Source organism: Arachis hypogaea, chromosome 17 (genome assembly GCF_003086295.3).
Source record: "Arachis hypogaea cultivar Tifrunner chromosome 17, arahy.Tifrunner.gnm2.J5K5, whole genome shotgun sequence".
Lineage (NCBI taxonomy): Eukaryota > Viridiplantae > Streptophyta > Magnoliopsida > Fabales > Fabaceae > Arachis > Arachis hypogaea.
This window is the reverse complement of record NC_092052.1, coordinates 84,621,450-84,639,663: the sequence shown is the minus strand read 5'-3', so window position 1 is coordinate 84,639,663 and position 18,214 is coordinate 84,621,450. Positions and strand designations below refer to the sequence as shown.

The following is an 18,214-nucleotide window of genomic DNA, read 5'->3' as shown; positions in this document are numbered from 1 at the left end:
TCACGATTTTTCACTGTGGCCATAGCCTCTATGGTCACCCCTCCTTAAAACCGTGACCATAGAAATAAACTCTTTCATGTCTCTCTTTTCCGAAAACTGTTTGAACTGCTTCATCATCATTGTATCTTGCTTCTTTCAAATTTTGAAGATGTTCCTATTACACACAAATAGGATCAAAATAAATGCATGCACCCAAATGCTTCAGAATAAATAAAAATAAATATATGCACCCAAATGCTTCAGAACAAATAAAAATAGGATCAGACACTGTTTCTTTGTCTTTAGGTTTGATCTTGTTCGGTGTCACATTGATGAATGAATTTTTGTGTGGTCTAGAATTTCACAAATGAAATCTCGTTGCAAGTATAGTTTATAAACCAACAATAATCCCTTCATACAAAAATTTGTTTATCACAAGTAACAAACCCCTAAAATTAATAACCGAAGTATTCAAACCTCGAGTCGTTCTCCTTAGGAATTGCAATAAAGTGTTCTTGTCATTGGCTATGAAGTATGTTTTGGGATTTTTTGAGATAATAGACAAGAAATATAAATGGCAAAAGAAATAAACTAACAATTAACAAAGCTCTTGGCAAGGTATGAGAACTAGAAATCCTATCTTAGTTATCCTCCTCAATTGTGACCACAATTGTCCATTGCTCTCACTTAGTTAACCTTTAACCATGGAGGAAAGTCAAGTGGATGGATTAACTTGATTCCACAAATCCTAGCCAAATCCTAAGGGAAAGACTAGCTTTAGTGGCATTCAAGTCAATTAGCAACTTCTAATTATCAATCAATCAAAGGAATTAGATAACTCAAGAGTCACCAATTACTCTATCTAGGCCAAGAGGAGCAAAATCTAATTCATAGCTAAAAGAAGTATTTCATCAAACACATAAAAGGCAACGAAAGTAAACAATATGAATTGCAATAATTAAAGAGAGATCTAACTACAAAGGCAATAGATCCATAATAGAAAATCAAAGCAAACATGAAAAAGCATGGAAATCATAAATTACATTGAAAGAGAAATAGAGATCTACATAAGAATTCATAAAACTAAAGAAAAATTGAAGCAAGAGAAGAAGAAGATCTAGATCTAGAAGAAGAGAACTAAAACCTAATCCTAATCCTAATTCTAGAGAGAAGTAAGAGCTTCTCTCTCTAGAAACTAATTTTCTCTCCAAAACTTAAAACTAAACTAAACTAAGACTAGATGATTGATTCCTCTTCATTCCTTGGGTTAAATAGCATCAGAGGTGAGTTGGATTTGGGCCTGGGAAGCCCAGAATTCGCCCCCAACGGATTCACTTTAAGTGGGTCACGTGCGAACATCAACGTGTACGCGCACGTCACTCGTACGCATCGCTTGATAGTTTTCCATCCACGCGTATGCGTTGACATGCGACTCCACAATCCACGCGTGCGCATGGGTATCAGCATCCCAAATCCTTGTTTCTTCATGATTTCTCCAGTTTGCATGATTTTCCCTTCATTCCTTTGACCCATTCCTTGCCTTTTCAACCTGAAATCACTCAACAAACATATCAAGGCATCTAGTGGAATCAAAGGAGAATTATATTTATCTAATTAAGACTTAAAAAGCATATTTTCACACTTAAGCACAATGTAGGAGATAATCATGAAACCATGCTATTTCATTGAATAAATGTGGGAAAAGTGGATAAAATCCATCTAAATTAAGCACAAGGTAAACCCTAAAAATGGGGTTTATCACAGATCAACAATAGTAGGTCACACACCCTGACTATCCAAGTCTACCTCACCAATATCACTTAAGGGTATCGGACTATTCGCCGATTCATGTGGCTCTCTTATGTTAGGGTCAAACTGTAATTGGACACCAATGTTAAACAAGTTTCTGGGAACCGTTTTCATCACATAATGCTTTTGGGGAATATATGGATCTTTCACATAAAAGCACTGGTGTGCTTGGCCTGCCAACACAAATGGTTCGTCTTGGTAACATCTTTTATTGAAATGGACGTATTTCAAACCATAATCATCTTCCTCAGCCATAAACCACTCACACTTAAATAACACAACTTTAAATTGGCTATAATAGTCTAACTCGATAATATCCATGAATCTACCATAATATCTTATATTGGCCTTGATTGGTTTTTTGTCCTTAACACTCGCAAAGCTTGTAGTTTCAGCCACCACAGTGACACCATTATTTTGCATTTTCCGTATCACTTCTCGCCACTTAGTATGAAATCTGTACCCATTGACAACATAGGCAGAAAATGATTTTGTAACTTTATTTGGACCCTTAGACAGCTGTCGTATCCAACCAGGAACATCATCCTTCATGGCACGTCTCGTAAACCACTTGATAAAGTCTTTATTCTGATCTTTAACGATGTTCCACTTCCGCTTTCGCTTGTCTTGCTTTTGTTGCTCACAACATTCTCTACAAGAAATGTATATTATTATGTAATACTACCAAAATTAGTCTAAGGAATAGAACTAATGAGAAGTGCAAATTTACCTCATGTAAGGCTCTACGTTATCGCAATTGTTCAATACATATGCATTAGCTTGAAGGAGTGACTTCTCGTCCAAAATAATTAGTTGCCCTTTTTTTCCACCCATTGGACTTCTCTTGTTTGTGAACAAATTTGAATTAGGATCTTTGGTTGAAGTGCCTGCATCATTATTCCGAGATACTATGTTGAATCTTATTTTCACTCCCTCATGCAAATATTTTGAATAAAAAGTTAAACACTCTTCAGCCAAATAACTCTTCACAATTGATCCTTCTGGACGACTTTTATTACGTACATACCCTTTTACTGTGCACGTGTATCTCTCAATCAGATACATCCATCGAAACTGGACGGGACCACCTAACCTTAGTTCATTAGCTAAATGAATAGGCAATTGAACCATTATATCAAAAAAGGTCGGCAGAAAAATCCTCTCCTACTGGCACAAAGTCTCTACAATCTCTGACTCTAAACCATTAATCTCTTCTAATGAGATTTCCTTCTGACATAGCCGACGAAAAAAGGAACACAGGCGCACTAGAGGAATAGCAATATGATCTGGAAGAATGCTCTTGATTGGTATTTGCAACAGGTAATGCAACATGAAGTGAGCATCGTGAGTCTTATAACTGTAAAGCTTTCTCTCTTCTTGTTGTACACAATGAGAAATGTTTGAAGCACTTCCATCAGGCAATTTTGTTTTCATTAAAACACCACAAAAAAGGGATCTCTCCCCTTTGGTCATGGAGAAGCATGCTCTAGCAAGTTTAGTTCTTTTGCCATCCTTAGTATTTATTGGGTGAAGATTCTTTCGAATGCCTATCTCCTTAAGATCATAACAAGCTTTTGCATGATCCTTTGTCTTTCCAAGAATATCCAATAAGGTACCAATTATACTGTCAACTATGTTTTTTTCGATATGCATTACATCAAGGTTGTGCTTGATCATACAATGCTGCCAATATGGTAACTCAAAAAAGATTGATCCTTTTTTCCATTGGCCTTTACTTTTGCTTTGCGTCTTCCCAGAGGCATTATCTACTGACTTTAGCATATCTAGAACCTCTTCACTTGTTAACATTCGTGGTGGACCCCTGAATTCTATTTTTCCATTAAAATCTCTTGTTAGACCTCCATGCATGATCAACTGGAAAAAATCTCCTATGGTCCATGTAAACTGTCTTTTGGCTATGTTTCAAGTAACAAAAAGCAGTATCATGGTTACAACAAGGGCAAACTAACTTTCCTTTCATACTCCAACCGGACAACATCACATACGCTGGAAAATCATTGATTGTCCAAAGAAGTGCAGTATGCAATTGAAAAGTTTCATTCTTAAAAGAATCATATGTATCTATCCCTGACACCCATAGCTCTTTCAGCTCTTCGATCAATGGTTGAAAAAAAATATCAATATTATTTCCTGGTGAATAAGGTCCAGGTATGATTAAAGAGAGCATGCAATATTCTGACTTCATGTACATCCAAGGGGGAAAGTTGCACACCATTAAGACAACTGGCCATGTGCTATGTGACACGTTCATAGTTCAAAAAGGATTAAAACCGTCACTTGCCAAACCAAGCCTCAAGTTGCACAGTTCTTTTGAAAAGTTCGGGTACCGACTGTCTAAGTTCTTCCATGCTTGGCAATCAGCAGGGTGCCTTATGCAACCGTCTTTCAAACGCTGCTCATCATGCCACCTCAACGCCTCTACTGTGTTTGGGCACATAAAAAGCCTTTTAAGCCTTGGTATTAAAGGAAAGTATCTTAAGGTTTTCGCAACAACCTTATGAACTTTATTTGGAAGTGCAAAGTCCTCTTCGTTGCCATCCATAGTAGGAGTCTGATTATATCGAGACTCTCCACAGATACGGCAAACTGAGTCATTTATGTACTCATTCTGATATAGCAAGCAGTCATTAGGACATGCATCAATCTTTTCATAGTCAAGACTCAACTCTTTAACCATATTCTTAGCTTTATTAAAAGAAGTGGGGATGTTCAAATCAGGTATAGATTCTTTGACTAACTCCAAGAGGGAGGTAAAAGATGTGTTACTCCACCCATGTAGATACTTCAAGTGGTAAAGACGAATGATGAACGATAACCTCGAAAATCCAGTTATACAATTCGGATATAATTCCAGACCTACTTCGTCTACTAGCTTATAAAATCTCTTCGCATCTTCATTCAACCCACTGTTCCCCTCTTCAAAATTTTCCATATTTTCGAATGTGTCATGCAGCAACCCGTCAATATCATCAAGGCCGCCTCGATCATCAATGTCAGTATCTACTACTATTGGGATTACTGATTCCCCATGATTATTCCATCGTTTATAACCTTCGACAAACCTAAATCAAATAAGATGCTCATATACGGCATCTCGTTCACGCCAGTAAATGTTTCCACACCTTGCACTCGGACATTGGATTTCTTTTCCAACTGGTTTTCCCTTTACGAAGGCAAACTCTAAAAAACTATTTACACCAACTATGTACTCCTTCTCAAATCTTGGTGAATCCATCCAATCTTTTGACAAAACATGACTAATCCTAATAATGCAAATATATGAAATTACTAAACATGGTCTAATAGGTCAATTATAGTGACAATCTAGCTACCATATACACACTACCTAAATAACTAGAAGATCAAATTATAATATATATCAAGTATGATATAAACTTACTCCTTAGTTCCTTCATTTTGAGATGCCATTTGAAGTTGCTATACATGCCACAACAACTACTCAACTCCTTTTGTCTTTACCAGTCCAAAAACAATATCCTGTATACAAAATAAAACAAAAAAATTCAGGAGAAGGTAAATCTATATGAAGAATTAAATTATTAAACCTCCCTTCCCTGCCTCTAAATTTTATTTGAAAAAAGAAAAACTATATTTTTTTAATTTTATTTTTTTAACATTGGGAAGAGCATGTTATGAACAGATTAGCTGATCAGGTAATGAAAAGATAGATCATGGAAAAGTGTTAGTATTGTCCTATGTATATTTTAAGAAGAAAATCAAATGGTTAGCCAGCTTCTGCAGTTCTGCATGGGGACTCCATAGAATACACACACAGACTACAGAAAATCAGTCCTCTAATGTATTTACCAAATCAGCAAAGGGAAATGTGAATTTGCAAAGGGAAGTAATAAATCAGCAAATAAGCACAACATATTTAGCAAATCAAATCAATTTGGGCAAGCAGATAAACCCAGGATATAGCAAAGTTAATACACTAACGTGTAAGACAGAATGGTACATTACCTGAGCGAAAGCATAAATTGCATGCACGAGTCTAGCATAATCTGCTCCAGGCATTTGAATGACTAGATCTGCCAGAAATATTCTTCAGAGCCTATTCAAAAGACCAAATAACATGATCAGAAATATCCACTAACTGTGTCTCAAAAAATAGCAAGGAGGAAATGGAAATCCAGCTGAAAAGTGTTAGTGGTATATTTTATCAAGAGAGTGAATGGCGTTTCCTTTATTTGGTAGAAGTGGAACCATAGGTTTCCCCTTATCGAAGTAATCTTGATTGAGAGTTGGGAATGCCCTACCCAAGATTTGAATTTAACACCGTTGGCTAAGGAGAAGATGTATACACTATATACCACTTCAATGGACCATAAATTAGCATTAATACCACCTAAAATATTATTAAATTAAAATCTATTTATTTTTATAAAAGTACGAAATTCTAATTAGACAATATAGTATATAGAATTATTAAACATGAAGGATTAACATTAACATGTACAGCATATGTGTGTGTATAATATATTCATTAGAAAAAGTCACCTGGAGACAAATATATAAGCATGTGTTCTGAAATTAAATAAAAGTAAATTGGATATAAATTAAAAGAGATATATGTGATAAACCCCATTTGTAGGGTTTATCTTGTGCTTAATTTAGGTGATTTTATGACCTTTTACCCACATTTATTCAATGAAAAAGCATGATTTCATGATTGTCTCCCAATTATTGCTTAAGTGTGAAAACATGCTTTCTAGGCCCTTAATTAGCTAAATTTAATTCACCTTTGATTCCAATAGATGCCTTGATTTGTTTGTTAGGTGATTTCAGGTTGAAAAGGCTAGGAATGGATAAAAGGAATGGGGAGGAAAGCATGCAAAGTGGAGCAATCATGGAAAATCAAGGATTGGGAGAAATTCACTCCACGCGCACGCATAGCAGACGCGCACGCGTGAAACGACAAGGTCGCAAGGCGACGCGTACGCGCACATGACGCGTACGTGTGGTGGAAAATTGTCAAGCGAAGCGCACGCGTGATCTACGCGTACGCGTCGATGTCTGCACGTGACCCACTTAAAGTGAATCCGCTGGGGGCGAATTCTGGGCTTCCCAGGCCCAAATCTAACTCACTTCTGATGCTATTTAACCCAAGGAATAAAGAGGAATCAACATACTTTAGATCATTAGTTTAGTTTAGATTAGTTTTGGAGGGAAAGTTAGTTTTAGAGAGAGAAGCTCTCACTTCTCTCTAGGATTAGGATTAGGTTAGATCTAGATTAGAATTTCTTAGATCTAGGTTAATTTCATGCTTTGATTTAGTTTTCCTTTTGTAATTCCTCTTCTTCTACCTTTCCTCTCTCTAGTTTTGCATTTGATTCATGTAATCCTCTACTTTTATGTTGATGCACTTTTGTTTCTTCCATTTTCATTTTAATGCAATTTATGATTCATGTTCCTTTGTTGTTGAATTGCTTAATTCATTTTACTTTCCTTTTATGCCTTCCATGTGTTTGATAAAATGCTTGGTTGGATTTTAGTGTAGATTTTCCCCTCTTGGCTTTGGTAGAGTAATTAGTGACTCTTGAGTTATCTAATGCTTTTGTTGATTGATAATTAGAAGTTGCTAATTGATTTAAATGCCACTAAAGCTAGTCTTTCATCTAGATTAGGCTAGGACTTGTGGAGTCAAGTTAATTCATCCACTTGACTTTCCTCCATGGTTAGAGATTAACTAAGCGGGATCAAGGGACAATTGTGGTGACAATTGAGGAGGATAGCTAGGATAGGAATTCTAGTTCTCATACCTTGTCAAAAGCTTTGTTAGTTGTTAGTTTATTTTCATTGCCATTTATATTTCATGTCTCTTATCCCAAAAACCCCAAAACATACCTCATAACCAATAACAAGACACTTTATCGCAATTCCTAGGTAGAACGACCCGAGGTTCCAATACTTCGGTTTATAATTTTAGGGGTTTGTTTTAGTGACAAACAAATTTTTGTATGAAAGGATTATTGTTGGTATAGAAACTATACTTGCAACGAGAATTCATTTGTGACTTCTAAACCGTCAAAAATCAAATCATCAATATGATAATGAAGATGATGAATGATGGGTCATGTTGTTGTGTTATTTTTCTTTAATTTAGTAGAAATCCTGGGCTTTCCAGCAATATATAATAGTCCATACTTTGCCCGAGTTTTGACGACACAAAACGGCGTTCAAACGCCAACTTCCTGCTTATTCTGAAGTTAAATGCCAGAAACAGGTTACAAACCAGAGTTAAATGCCACAAATAAGATGCAACCTGGCGTTTAACTCCAAGAAGAGTCTCTACACGTTAAAGCTTCAATGCTTAGCCCAAACACACACCAAGTGGGCTCCGGAAATAGATTTCTGCACTATCTGCACTTAGTTACTCATTTTTTGTAAACCTTAGTTACTAGTTTAGTATAAAAACTACTTTTAGAGATTTATTTTGTATCCAGTTTTCATATTTCAAAACTAAGACCATTGAACACGTTTTAGAGGCTGGCCTCACGGCCATGCCTGGACCTTCATCACTTATGTATTTTCAACGGTGGTGTTTCTACATCCTATAGATTAAGGTGTGGAGCTCTGCTTTTTCTCGTGAAATAATGCAAAGTACTATTGTTTTTCTATTCAATTCAAGCTTATTCTTATTCTAAGATATTCACTCGCACTTCAACCTGATGAATGTAATGATCCGTGACACTCATCATCATTCTCACTTATGAACGCGTGCCTGACAACCACTTCCGTTCTATCTGCAATAGCTCGAGTGTGTATCTCTTAGCCTCCTGGTTCACGATCAGAGTCTTTGTGGTATAGGCTAGAATTATTGGCGGCCATTCCTGAGATCCGGAAAGTCTAAACCTTGTCTGTGGTGTTTCGAGTAGGATCTCGGAAGGGATGACTGTGACGAGCTTCAAACTCGCGAGTGTTGGGCGTAGTGACAGACACAAAAGGATCAATGGATCCTATTCCAACATGATCGAGAACCGACAGATGATTAGCCATGCGGTGACAGCGTATTTGGACCATTTTCATTAAGAGGACGGATGGTAGCCATTGACAACGGTGATCCCCCAACATAAAGCTTGCCATGGAAAGGAGTATGAATGATTGAATAAAGACAGTAGGAAAGCAGAGATTCAGAAGGAGCAAAGCACCTCCATACGCTTATCTGAAATTCTCACCAATGAATTACATAAGTATTTCTATCTTATTTTATATTTTATTTATATTTTAATTATCAAAACCTCATAACCATTTGAAACTGCCTAACTGAGATTTACAAGGATGACCATAGCTTGCTTCAAGCCGACAATCTCCGTGGGATCGACCCTTACTCACGTAAGGTTTATTACTTGCACGACCCAGTGCACTTGCTGGTTAGTTGTGCGGAGTTGTGAAAAGGAGTTGAGATTATAAACGTGCATACCAAGTTTTTGGCGCCGTTGATATCACAATTTCGTGCACCAGACTTCTAGTTCTCATACCTTGTCAAGCGCTTTGTTAGTTGTTACTTTATTTTCATTGCCATTTATATTTTATGTCTCTTATCCCAAAAATCTGAAAACATACCTCATAACCAATAACAAAACACTTTATCGCAATTCCTAGGGAGAACGACCCGAGGTTCCAATACTTCGGTTTATAATTTTAGGGGTTTGTTTTAGTGACAAACAAATTTTGTATGAAAGGATTATTGTTGGTTTAGAAACTATACTTGCAATGAGAATTCATTTGTGAATTCTAAACCGTAAAAAATCCAATCATCAAAATAGCGCCGTTACTGGGGATTGCAATGGCCATTGGCTGAATGTAATGTTCTGCTAAAGCTTGGCTGGCTATTGGCCATGTCTAGTATTTTGGACCGAAGCTTTCACATAAAGCTTGGCTGACTAGTAAGTCATGTCTAATTCCTGGACCGGAGTTTTAGACTAACATTGCATGATTCCTGGAATTCTTATTAAAAATTTTGAAATCCTTATTTTTATTTTTTCAAATAATCTCAAAAAATACAAAAAAATTAATAAAATCATAAAACCAAATATTTTGTGTTTCTTGTTTGAGTCTTGTGTCAAGTTTTAAGTTTGATGTCAATTGCATATTTTTAATTTTCATTAAAATTTTTGAAAACTCATGCATGAAACTGTTCTTCATGATCTTCAAGTTATTCTTGATGATTATCTTTGTTTAATCTTGTGATTTTCATGTTTTGTGTCTTTTCTTGTTTTTCATATGTTTTTTCAATTTGTTAGTGTCTAAAGTTTGAAAATTTTTAAGTTTGAAAACTTTTAAGTTTGTTGTCTTGCATGTCTTTCTTTTCTTAAAAATTTTTCAAAATTATGTTCTTGTTGTTCATCATGATCTTCAAAGTGTTCTTGGTGTTCATCTTAACATTCAAAGTATTCTTGCAAGCATTATTAGTTTTGATCTTGAATTTTCATGTTTTGCATCATTTTAGTATTTTTCTCTCTCTTCATTAAAAATTCAAAAATAAAAAAATATCTTTCCCTTATTCTTCTCATAAAATTCGAAAATTTGGATTGACTTAGTCAAACATTTTTAAAAATCTAGTTATTTCTTATAAGTCAAGTCAAATTTTCAATTTAAAAATCTTATCTTTTCAAAACTTTTTCAAAAATCAAATATTTTTCATTTATTTTTACATATTTTCGAAATTTTTTTAAATTGATTTTCAAAATCTTTTTCTTATTCTTACTTCATATTTTTCGAAAATCTCACTAAAATTTAATATTTTAATTCAAAAAAATTTCAAGTTGTTACTTGCCTATTAAGAAAGGATCAATCTTTAAATTTTAAAATCATATCTTTTAGTTTCTTGTTAGTCAAGTAATCAACTTTAATTTCAAAAACAAATCTTTTTAAATTTTTTTTTCAAATCTTTTTCAAAATAAATTTCAATCATATATTTTTCAAAATCTTTTCTAACTTCTCATCTTTTCAAAATTTGATTTTCAAATCTTTTTCAATTAACTACTTAACTTTTCAGTTTGATTTTAAAAGTTTTCTATTTCAATCATATCTTTTTCAAAACCACCTAACTAATTTTCTCTCTCTAATTTTCGAAAACTCCTACCCACTTTTTCAAAATTTCTTTTAATTAACTAATTATTTTAAATTTTAATTTATTTTTATTTCTCTTTTTAATTTTCGAATACTAACTATTAATTAAAATAAAAATAAAAATATTTTTCCTCTTATTTTAATTTAAATTCAAATTCTTTTCTCTCTCTCATCTCTTTCTATTTATTTATTTATTTACTAACACTCTTCTCTTCTTATAATTCGAACCCCCTCTTCTTCTCTGTATTCAAATTTTTCTCTTCTCCTTCTTCTATTCTTCTCTTTTTCTACTCACATAAAGGAATCTCTATACTGTGACATAGAGGATTCCTATTCTTTTCTATTCTCTTCTTTTTCATATGAGCAGGAGCAAAGATAAAGACATTCTTATTGAAGCTGATCCTGAACCTGAAAGGACTCTTAAGGGGAAACTAAGAGAAGCTAAAGCACAACCCTCTGGAGAGGACCTGACAAAAATTTTCAAAAAAGAAGGAGACATGGCCAAACCCAATAACAATGCCAACAATGCAAGGAAGATGCTTGGTGACTTCATTGCACCCTCTTCTGACTTCTAGGGAAGAAGCATCTCAATTCCTGCCATTGGAGGAAATAACTTTGAGTTTAAGCCTCAATTAGTTTCTCTAATGCAACAGAATTGTAAGTTTTATGGACTTCCATTGGAAGATCCTCATTAGTTCTTAGCTAAATTCTTACAAATCTGTGACACTGTCAAGACCAATGGAGTTGATCCCGAGGTCTACAGGCTTATGCTTTTCCCTTTTGCTGTAAGAGATAGAGCTAGAACATGGTTGGATTCACAACCTAAGAAAAGCATTAACTCTTGGGAAAAGCTGATCAGTGCTTTCCTGGCCAAATTCTTTCCACCTCAAAAGATGAGCAAGTTTAGAGTGGAAATCCAAACCTTCAGACAGAAGGAAGGTGTGTCCCTCTATGAAGCTTAGGAAAGATGTAAGCAATTGATCAAAAGGTGTCCTACTAACATGCTTCCAGAATGGAGCATCATATGTATATTCTATGATGGTCTGTCTGAGTCGTCAAAAATGTCATTGGACCATTCTGCAGGAGGATCTCTTCATCTGAAAACCCCTGCAGAAGCTCAGGAACTTATTGAAATGGTTGCAAATAACCAGTTCATATACACCTCTGAGAGGAATCCTGTGAACAATGGGATGCCTCAGAAGAAGGGAGTTCTTGAAATTGATACTCTGAATGCCATATTGGCTCAGAACAAAATATTGACTCAGTAAGTCAATATGATTTCTCAGAGTTTGAATGGATTGCAAGCTGCATCCAACAGTACTAAAGAAGCATCTTCTAAAGAAGAAACTTATGATCCTGAGAATCCTGCAATGGCAGAGGTGAATTACATGGGAGAACCCTATGAAAACACCTATAATGCTTCATGGAGAAATCATCTAAATTTCTCATGGAAGGCCCAACAGAAGCCTCAACAAGGCTTCAATAATAATAGTGGAAGAAATAGGTTTAGCAATAGCAAGCCTTTTCCATCATCTTCTCAGCAACAGATAGAGAATTCTGAACAAAGACATTCTGGCCTGGCAACCATAGTCTCTGATCTATCCAAGACCACACTAAGTTTCATTAATGAAACAAGGTCTTCCATTAGAAATTTGGAGGCACAGGTGGGTCAGCTGAGTAAGAAGATTATTGAAACTCCTCCCAGTACTCTCCCAAGTAATACAGAAGAAAATTCCAAGATAGAGTGCAAGGCCATAACCATGACCAACATGGCCGAACCTGGAGAGAGTGAGGAGGACGTGAGTCCCAGTGAGAAAAGCCTAATGGGACGTCCTCTGGACAGAAAGGAGTTTTCCTTTGAGGAACCAAAGGAATCTGAGGCTCATACAGAGACCATAGAGGTTCCATTGAACTTTCTTCTACCATTCATGAGCTCTGATGAATATTCTTCCTCTGAAGAGGATGAAGACATCACTGAAGAGCAAGTTGCTAAATATCTAGGAGCAATCATGAAGCTGAATTCTAAGTTGTTTGGTAATGAGACTTGGGAGGATGAACCCCCTTGTTCACCAATGAACTGAATGCATTAATGAGGCAGACATTACCTCAAAAGAAACTGGATCCCAAAAAATTCTTCATAGCTTGCACCAGAGGCACCATGACCTTTGAGAAGGCTCTGTGTGACCTGAGGTCAGAGATAAACCTCATGCCACTTTTTGTAATGGAAAAACTGGAAATCTTTGAGGTACAAGCTGCAAGAATCTCACTAGAGATGGCAGACAAATCAATGAAAAAGGCTTATGGACTAGTAGAGGATGTGCTAGTTAAGGTTGAAGGCCTTTACATCCCTGCTGATTTTATAATCCTAGACACTGGGAAGGATGAGGATGAATCCATCATCCTTTGCAGACCCTTCCTAGCCACAGCAAAAGCTGTGACTGATGTTAACAGAGGAGAGTTGGTCCTTAAGTTGAATGAGGACTATCTTGTATTCAAGACTCAAGGTTCTCCTTCTGTAATCATGGAGAGGAAGCATGAAAAGCTTCTCTCAATACAGAGTCAAACAAAACCCCCACATTCAAACTCTAAGTTTGGTGTTGAGATGCCCCCAACCCTGCTCTGATTATCTGTGAGGCTCCATGAGAGCTCACTGTCAAGCTATTGACATTAAAGAATCATTTATTGGGAGGCAACCCAATGTTATTTAATTATATCTATTTATTTTCCATTGTTATTTTATGTTTTCTGTAGGTTGATGATCATGTGAAGTCACAAAAACAACTGAAAAATCAAAAACAGAATGAAAAACAGCATTAAAAATAGCTCACTCTGGAGGAAGAGCTTACTGTCGTTTAAACGCCAATAAGAAGCATCAGACTAGCATTTAACGCCAGAAAGAAGCATCAAGCTGGCGTTAAACGCTAGAAACAGGCTACAGTCTGGTGTTAAACGCCAGAAACAGGCTACAGCTTGGCGTTTAACGCCAGAAATAAGCAGCAGTCTTGCGTTAAACGCCAGGATTGCACTCTAAGGGCATTTACACGCCTAAATGGAGCAGAGATGATAAGTCCTTGACCCCTCAGGATCTGTGGACCCCACAGGATCCCCACCTACCCCACCTCTCTCTCTCTCTCTCTCTTTCTCTCTCTCTCTTCCACCTTTTCATAACACTCTTTCCCAAATACCCTTCACCAATCACCTCCATCACCCTTACCCATCACCTCTTCAGCAATCACATCCATCCACTCTTTCCCAAAAATCCCACCTACCTCCAAATTCAAAATCCTTTCCCTCCCAAACCCAACCCTAATACACGAAGCCTAACCCTCCCCCCACCCCTATATAAATCCGTCACCACTCCTTCATTTTCACACATTAAAACCACTACTTCTACCCCTTGGCCGAACCACATATCTCCCTCCATCTCCTCCATTTTCTTCTTCTTCTACTACTTTCTTTCTTCTTTTGCTTGAGGACGAGTAAACCTTTTAAGTTTGGTGTGGTAAAAGTATTGCTTTTTGTTTTTTCATAACCATTAATGGCACCTAAGGCCAGAGAAACCTCAAGAAAGAGGAAAGGGAAGGCAATTGCTTCCACCTCTGAGTCATGGGAGATAGAAAGATTCATCTTAAAGGTCCATCAAGACCACTTCTATGAAGTTGTGGCCAAGAAGAAGGTGATCCCTGAGGTCCTTTTTAAGCTCAAAAAGGGTGAATATCCGGAGATCCGACAAGAGATTAGAAGAAGAGGATAGGAAGTTCTATCCAATCCTATTCAACAAGTCAGAATCTTAATGGTTCAAGAGTTCTATGCAAACGCATGGATCACTAGGAACCATAATCAAAGTATGAACCCAAACCCAAACCCAAAGAATTGGCTTACAATAGTTTGGGAGAAATACTTAGATTTCATTCTGAAAAATGTAAGGTTGACGTTCAACTTGCCAATGATGCAAGAAAATGCACGCCTTTACACTAGAAGGGTCAACTTTGATCAAAGGTTGGACCAAGTCCTCATGGACATATGTGTGAAAGGAGCTCAATGGAAAATTGACTCAAGAGGCAAGCCGGTTCAATTGAGAAGGCATGACCTTAAGTCTGTAGCTAGAGGATGGTTGGAGTTCATCCAACGCTCTATCATTCCTACTAGCAACCGATCCGAAGTAACTGTGGATCGGGCCATCATGATCCATAGTATCATGATTGGGGAGGAAGTAGAAGTTCATGAGATTATACCTCAAGAACTCTACAAGATGGCTGACAAGTCCTCCACTTTGGCAAGGTTAGACTTTCCTCACCTCATTTGTCACCTCTGCAATTCGGCTGGGATTGTCATAGAGGGAGACATCTTCATTGAAGAGGACAAGCCCATCACTAAAAAGAAGATGGAGCAAATAAGAGAGCCCACTCATGGACCTCAACAAGAGCATGAGGAAATTCCTCATCATGAAATTCCTGAGATGCCTCAAGGGATGCAGTTTCCTCTACAAAACTATTGGGAGCAAATTAACACCTCACTAGGAGAATTAAGTTCCAACATGGGAAAACTAAGGGTGGAGCACCAAGAGCACTCCATCATTCTCCATGAGATTAGAAAATATCAAAGAGCTATGAGAGAGGAGCAACAAAGGCAAGGAAGAGACATAGAGGAGCTCAAGAGCACCATTGGTTCTTCAAGAGGAGGAAGACACCTCCCTTACCAAGGTGGACCCATTCCTTAATCTCCTTGTCTATTTATATATATATATATATTTTTCTGTTTTCATTCTCTATGCTTTATGTTTATTTATGTTTGTGTCTTTATTACATGATCATTAGTGTCTAGTGTCTATTCTTTAAAGCTATGAATGTCCTATAAATCCATCACCTTTCTTAAATAAAAAATGTTTTAACCACAAAAGAACAAGAAGTACATGATTTCGAATTCATCCTTGAAATTAGTTTAATTATTTTGATGTGGTGACAATACTTTTTGTTTTCTGAATGAATGCTTGAACAGTGCATATGTCTTTTGAATTTTTTGTTTATGAATATTAAAATAGTTGGCTCTTGAAAGAATAATGAAAAAGGAAAAATGTTATTGATAATCTGAAAAATCATAAAATTGATTCTTGAATCAAGAAAAAGCAGTGAAAAATAAGGCTTGCAAAAAAAAAATGAAATAAAAGAAAAAAAGGGGGAAAAAGAAAAAACAAGCAGAAAAAGCCAAGAGCTCTTTAAACCAAAAGGCAAGAGCAAAAAGCCAGTAACCCTTTAAACCAAAAGGCAAGGGTAAAATAAAAAGGATCCAAGGCTTTGAGCATTAATGGATAGGAGGGCTCAAAGGAATAAAATCCTGGCCTAAGCGGCTAAACCAAGCTGTCCCTAACCATGTGCTTGTGGCGTGAAGGTGTCAAGCCAAAAGCTTGAGACTGAGCGGTTAAAGTCGTGATCCAAAGCAAAAAGAGTGTGCTTAAGAACCATGGACACCTCTAATTGGGGACTCTAGCAAAGCGGAGTCACAATCTGAAAAGATTCACCCAGTTATGTGTTTGTGGCATTTATGTATCCGGTGGTAATACCGGAAAACAAAGTGCTTAGGGCCACGGCCAAGACTCATAAAGTAGCTGTGTTCAAGAATCAACATACTGAACTAGGAAAATCAATAACACTATCTAAATTCTGAGTTCCTATAGATGCCAATCATTCTGAACATCAAAGGATAAAGTGAGATGCTAAAACTGTTCAGACGCAAAAAGCTACTAGTCCCGCGCATTTAATTGGAGCTAAGTTTTATTGATATTTTGGAATTTATAGTATATTCTCTTCTTTTTATCCTATTTGATTTTCATTTTCTTGGGGACAAGCAACAATTTAAGTTTGGTGTTGTGATGAGCGGATAATTTATACGCTTTTTGGCATTGTTTTTAGGTAGTTTTTAGTATAATTTAGTTAGTTTTTACTATGTTTTTATTAGTTTTTATGCAAAATTCAAATTTCTGGACTTTACTATGAGTTTGTGTGTTTTTCTGTGATTTCAGGTATTTTTTGGCTGAAATTGAGGGACCTGAGCAAAAATCTGATTCAGAGGCTGAAAAAGGACTGCAGATGCTGTTGGATTCTGACCTCCCTGAACTCGAAATGGATTTTCTGGAGCTACAGAAACCTAATTGGTGCGCTCTCAATTTCGTTGGAAAGTAGACATCCTGGGCTTTCTAGAAATATATAATAGTCCATACTTTGCCCAAGTTTTGACGATGCAAACTAGCGTTCAAACGCCAACTTCCTGCCCCATTCTGAAGTTAAACGCCAGAAACAGGTTACAAACCAGAGTTAAACGCCACAAACAAGCTATAACCTGGCGTTTAACTCCAAGAAGAGTCTCTACACATGAAAGCTTCAATACTCAGCCCAAACACACACCAAGTGGGCCTCGGAAATAGATTTCTGCACTATCTGCACTTAGTTGCTCATTTTCTGTAAACCCTAGTTACTTGTTTAGTATAAAAACTACTTTTAGAGATTTATTTTGTATCCAGTTTTCATATTTTGAAACTGAGACCATTGTACACATTTTAGAGCTGGCCTCACGGCCATGCCTGGACCTTCATCACTTATGTATTTTCAACGGTGGAGTTTCTACACCCCATAGATTAAGGTGTGGAGCTCTGCTGTTCCTCATGAATTAATGCAAAGTACTATTGTTTTTCTATTCGATTCAAGCTTATTCTTATTCTAAGATATTCACTCGCACTTCAACTTGATGAATGTGATTATCCGTGACACTCATCATCATTCTCACCTATGAACGCGTGCCTGACAACCACTTCCGTTCTATCTGCAATAGCTTGAGTGTGTATCTCTTAGCCTCCTGGTTCACGATTAGAGTCTTCGTGGTATAGGCTAGAATTATTGGCGGCCATTCCTGAGATCCGGAAAGTCTAAACCTTGTCTGTGGTATTCCGAGTAGGATCTGGGATGGGATGATTGTGACGAGCTTTAAACTCGCGAGTATTGGGCATAGTGACAGACGCAAAAGGATCAATAGATCCTATTCCAACATGATTGAGAACCGACAGATGATTAGCTGTGCGGTGATAGCGCATTTTTACCATTTTCACTGAGAGGACGGACGGTAGCCATTGACAACGGTGATCCCCCAACATAAAGATTGCCATGGAAAAGAGTATGAATGGTTGAATGAAGACAGTAGGAAAGCAGAGATTCAGAAGGAGCAAAGCACCTCCATACGCTTATCTGAAATTCTCACCAATGTATTACAAAAGTATTTCTATCTTATTTTATATTTTATTTATATTTTAATTATCAAA

At 36.7% G+C, this 18,214-nt stretch overlaps 1 protein-coding gene across 1 annotated transcript; it reads right to left on the bottom strand.

The window, feature by feature from the left end:
- Positions 1–4,063: 4,063 nt before the first annotated feature.
- LOC140180646 (uncharacterized) lies at positions 4,064–5,847 on the bottom strand. The gene is made up of 5 exons (XM_072221904.1): positions 5,794–5,847; positions 5,290–5,307; positions 5,156–5,163; positions 4,932–5,072; positions 4,064–4,871 (listed from the first exon to the last, which is right to left on the bottom strand). Exons 1-5 carry the CDS (start codon positions 5,845–5,847, stop codon positions 4,064–4,066), a joined length of 1,029 nt encoding a protein of 342 aa, XP_072078005.1.
- Between the last annotated feature and the right edge of the window lie 12,367 nt (positions 5,848–18,214).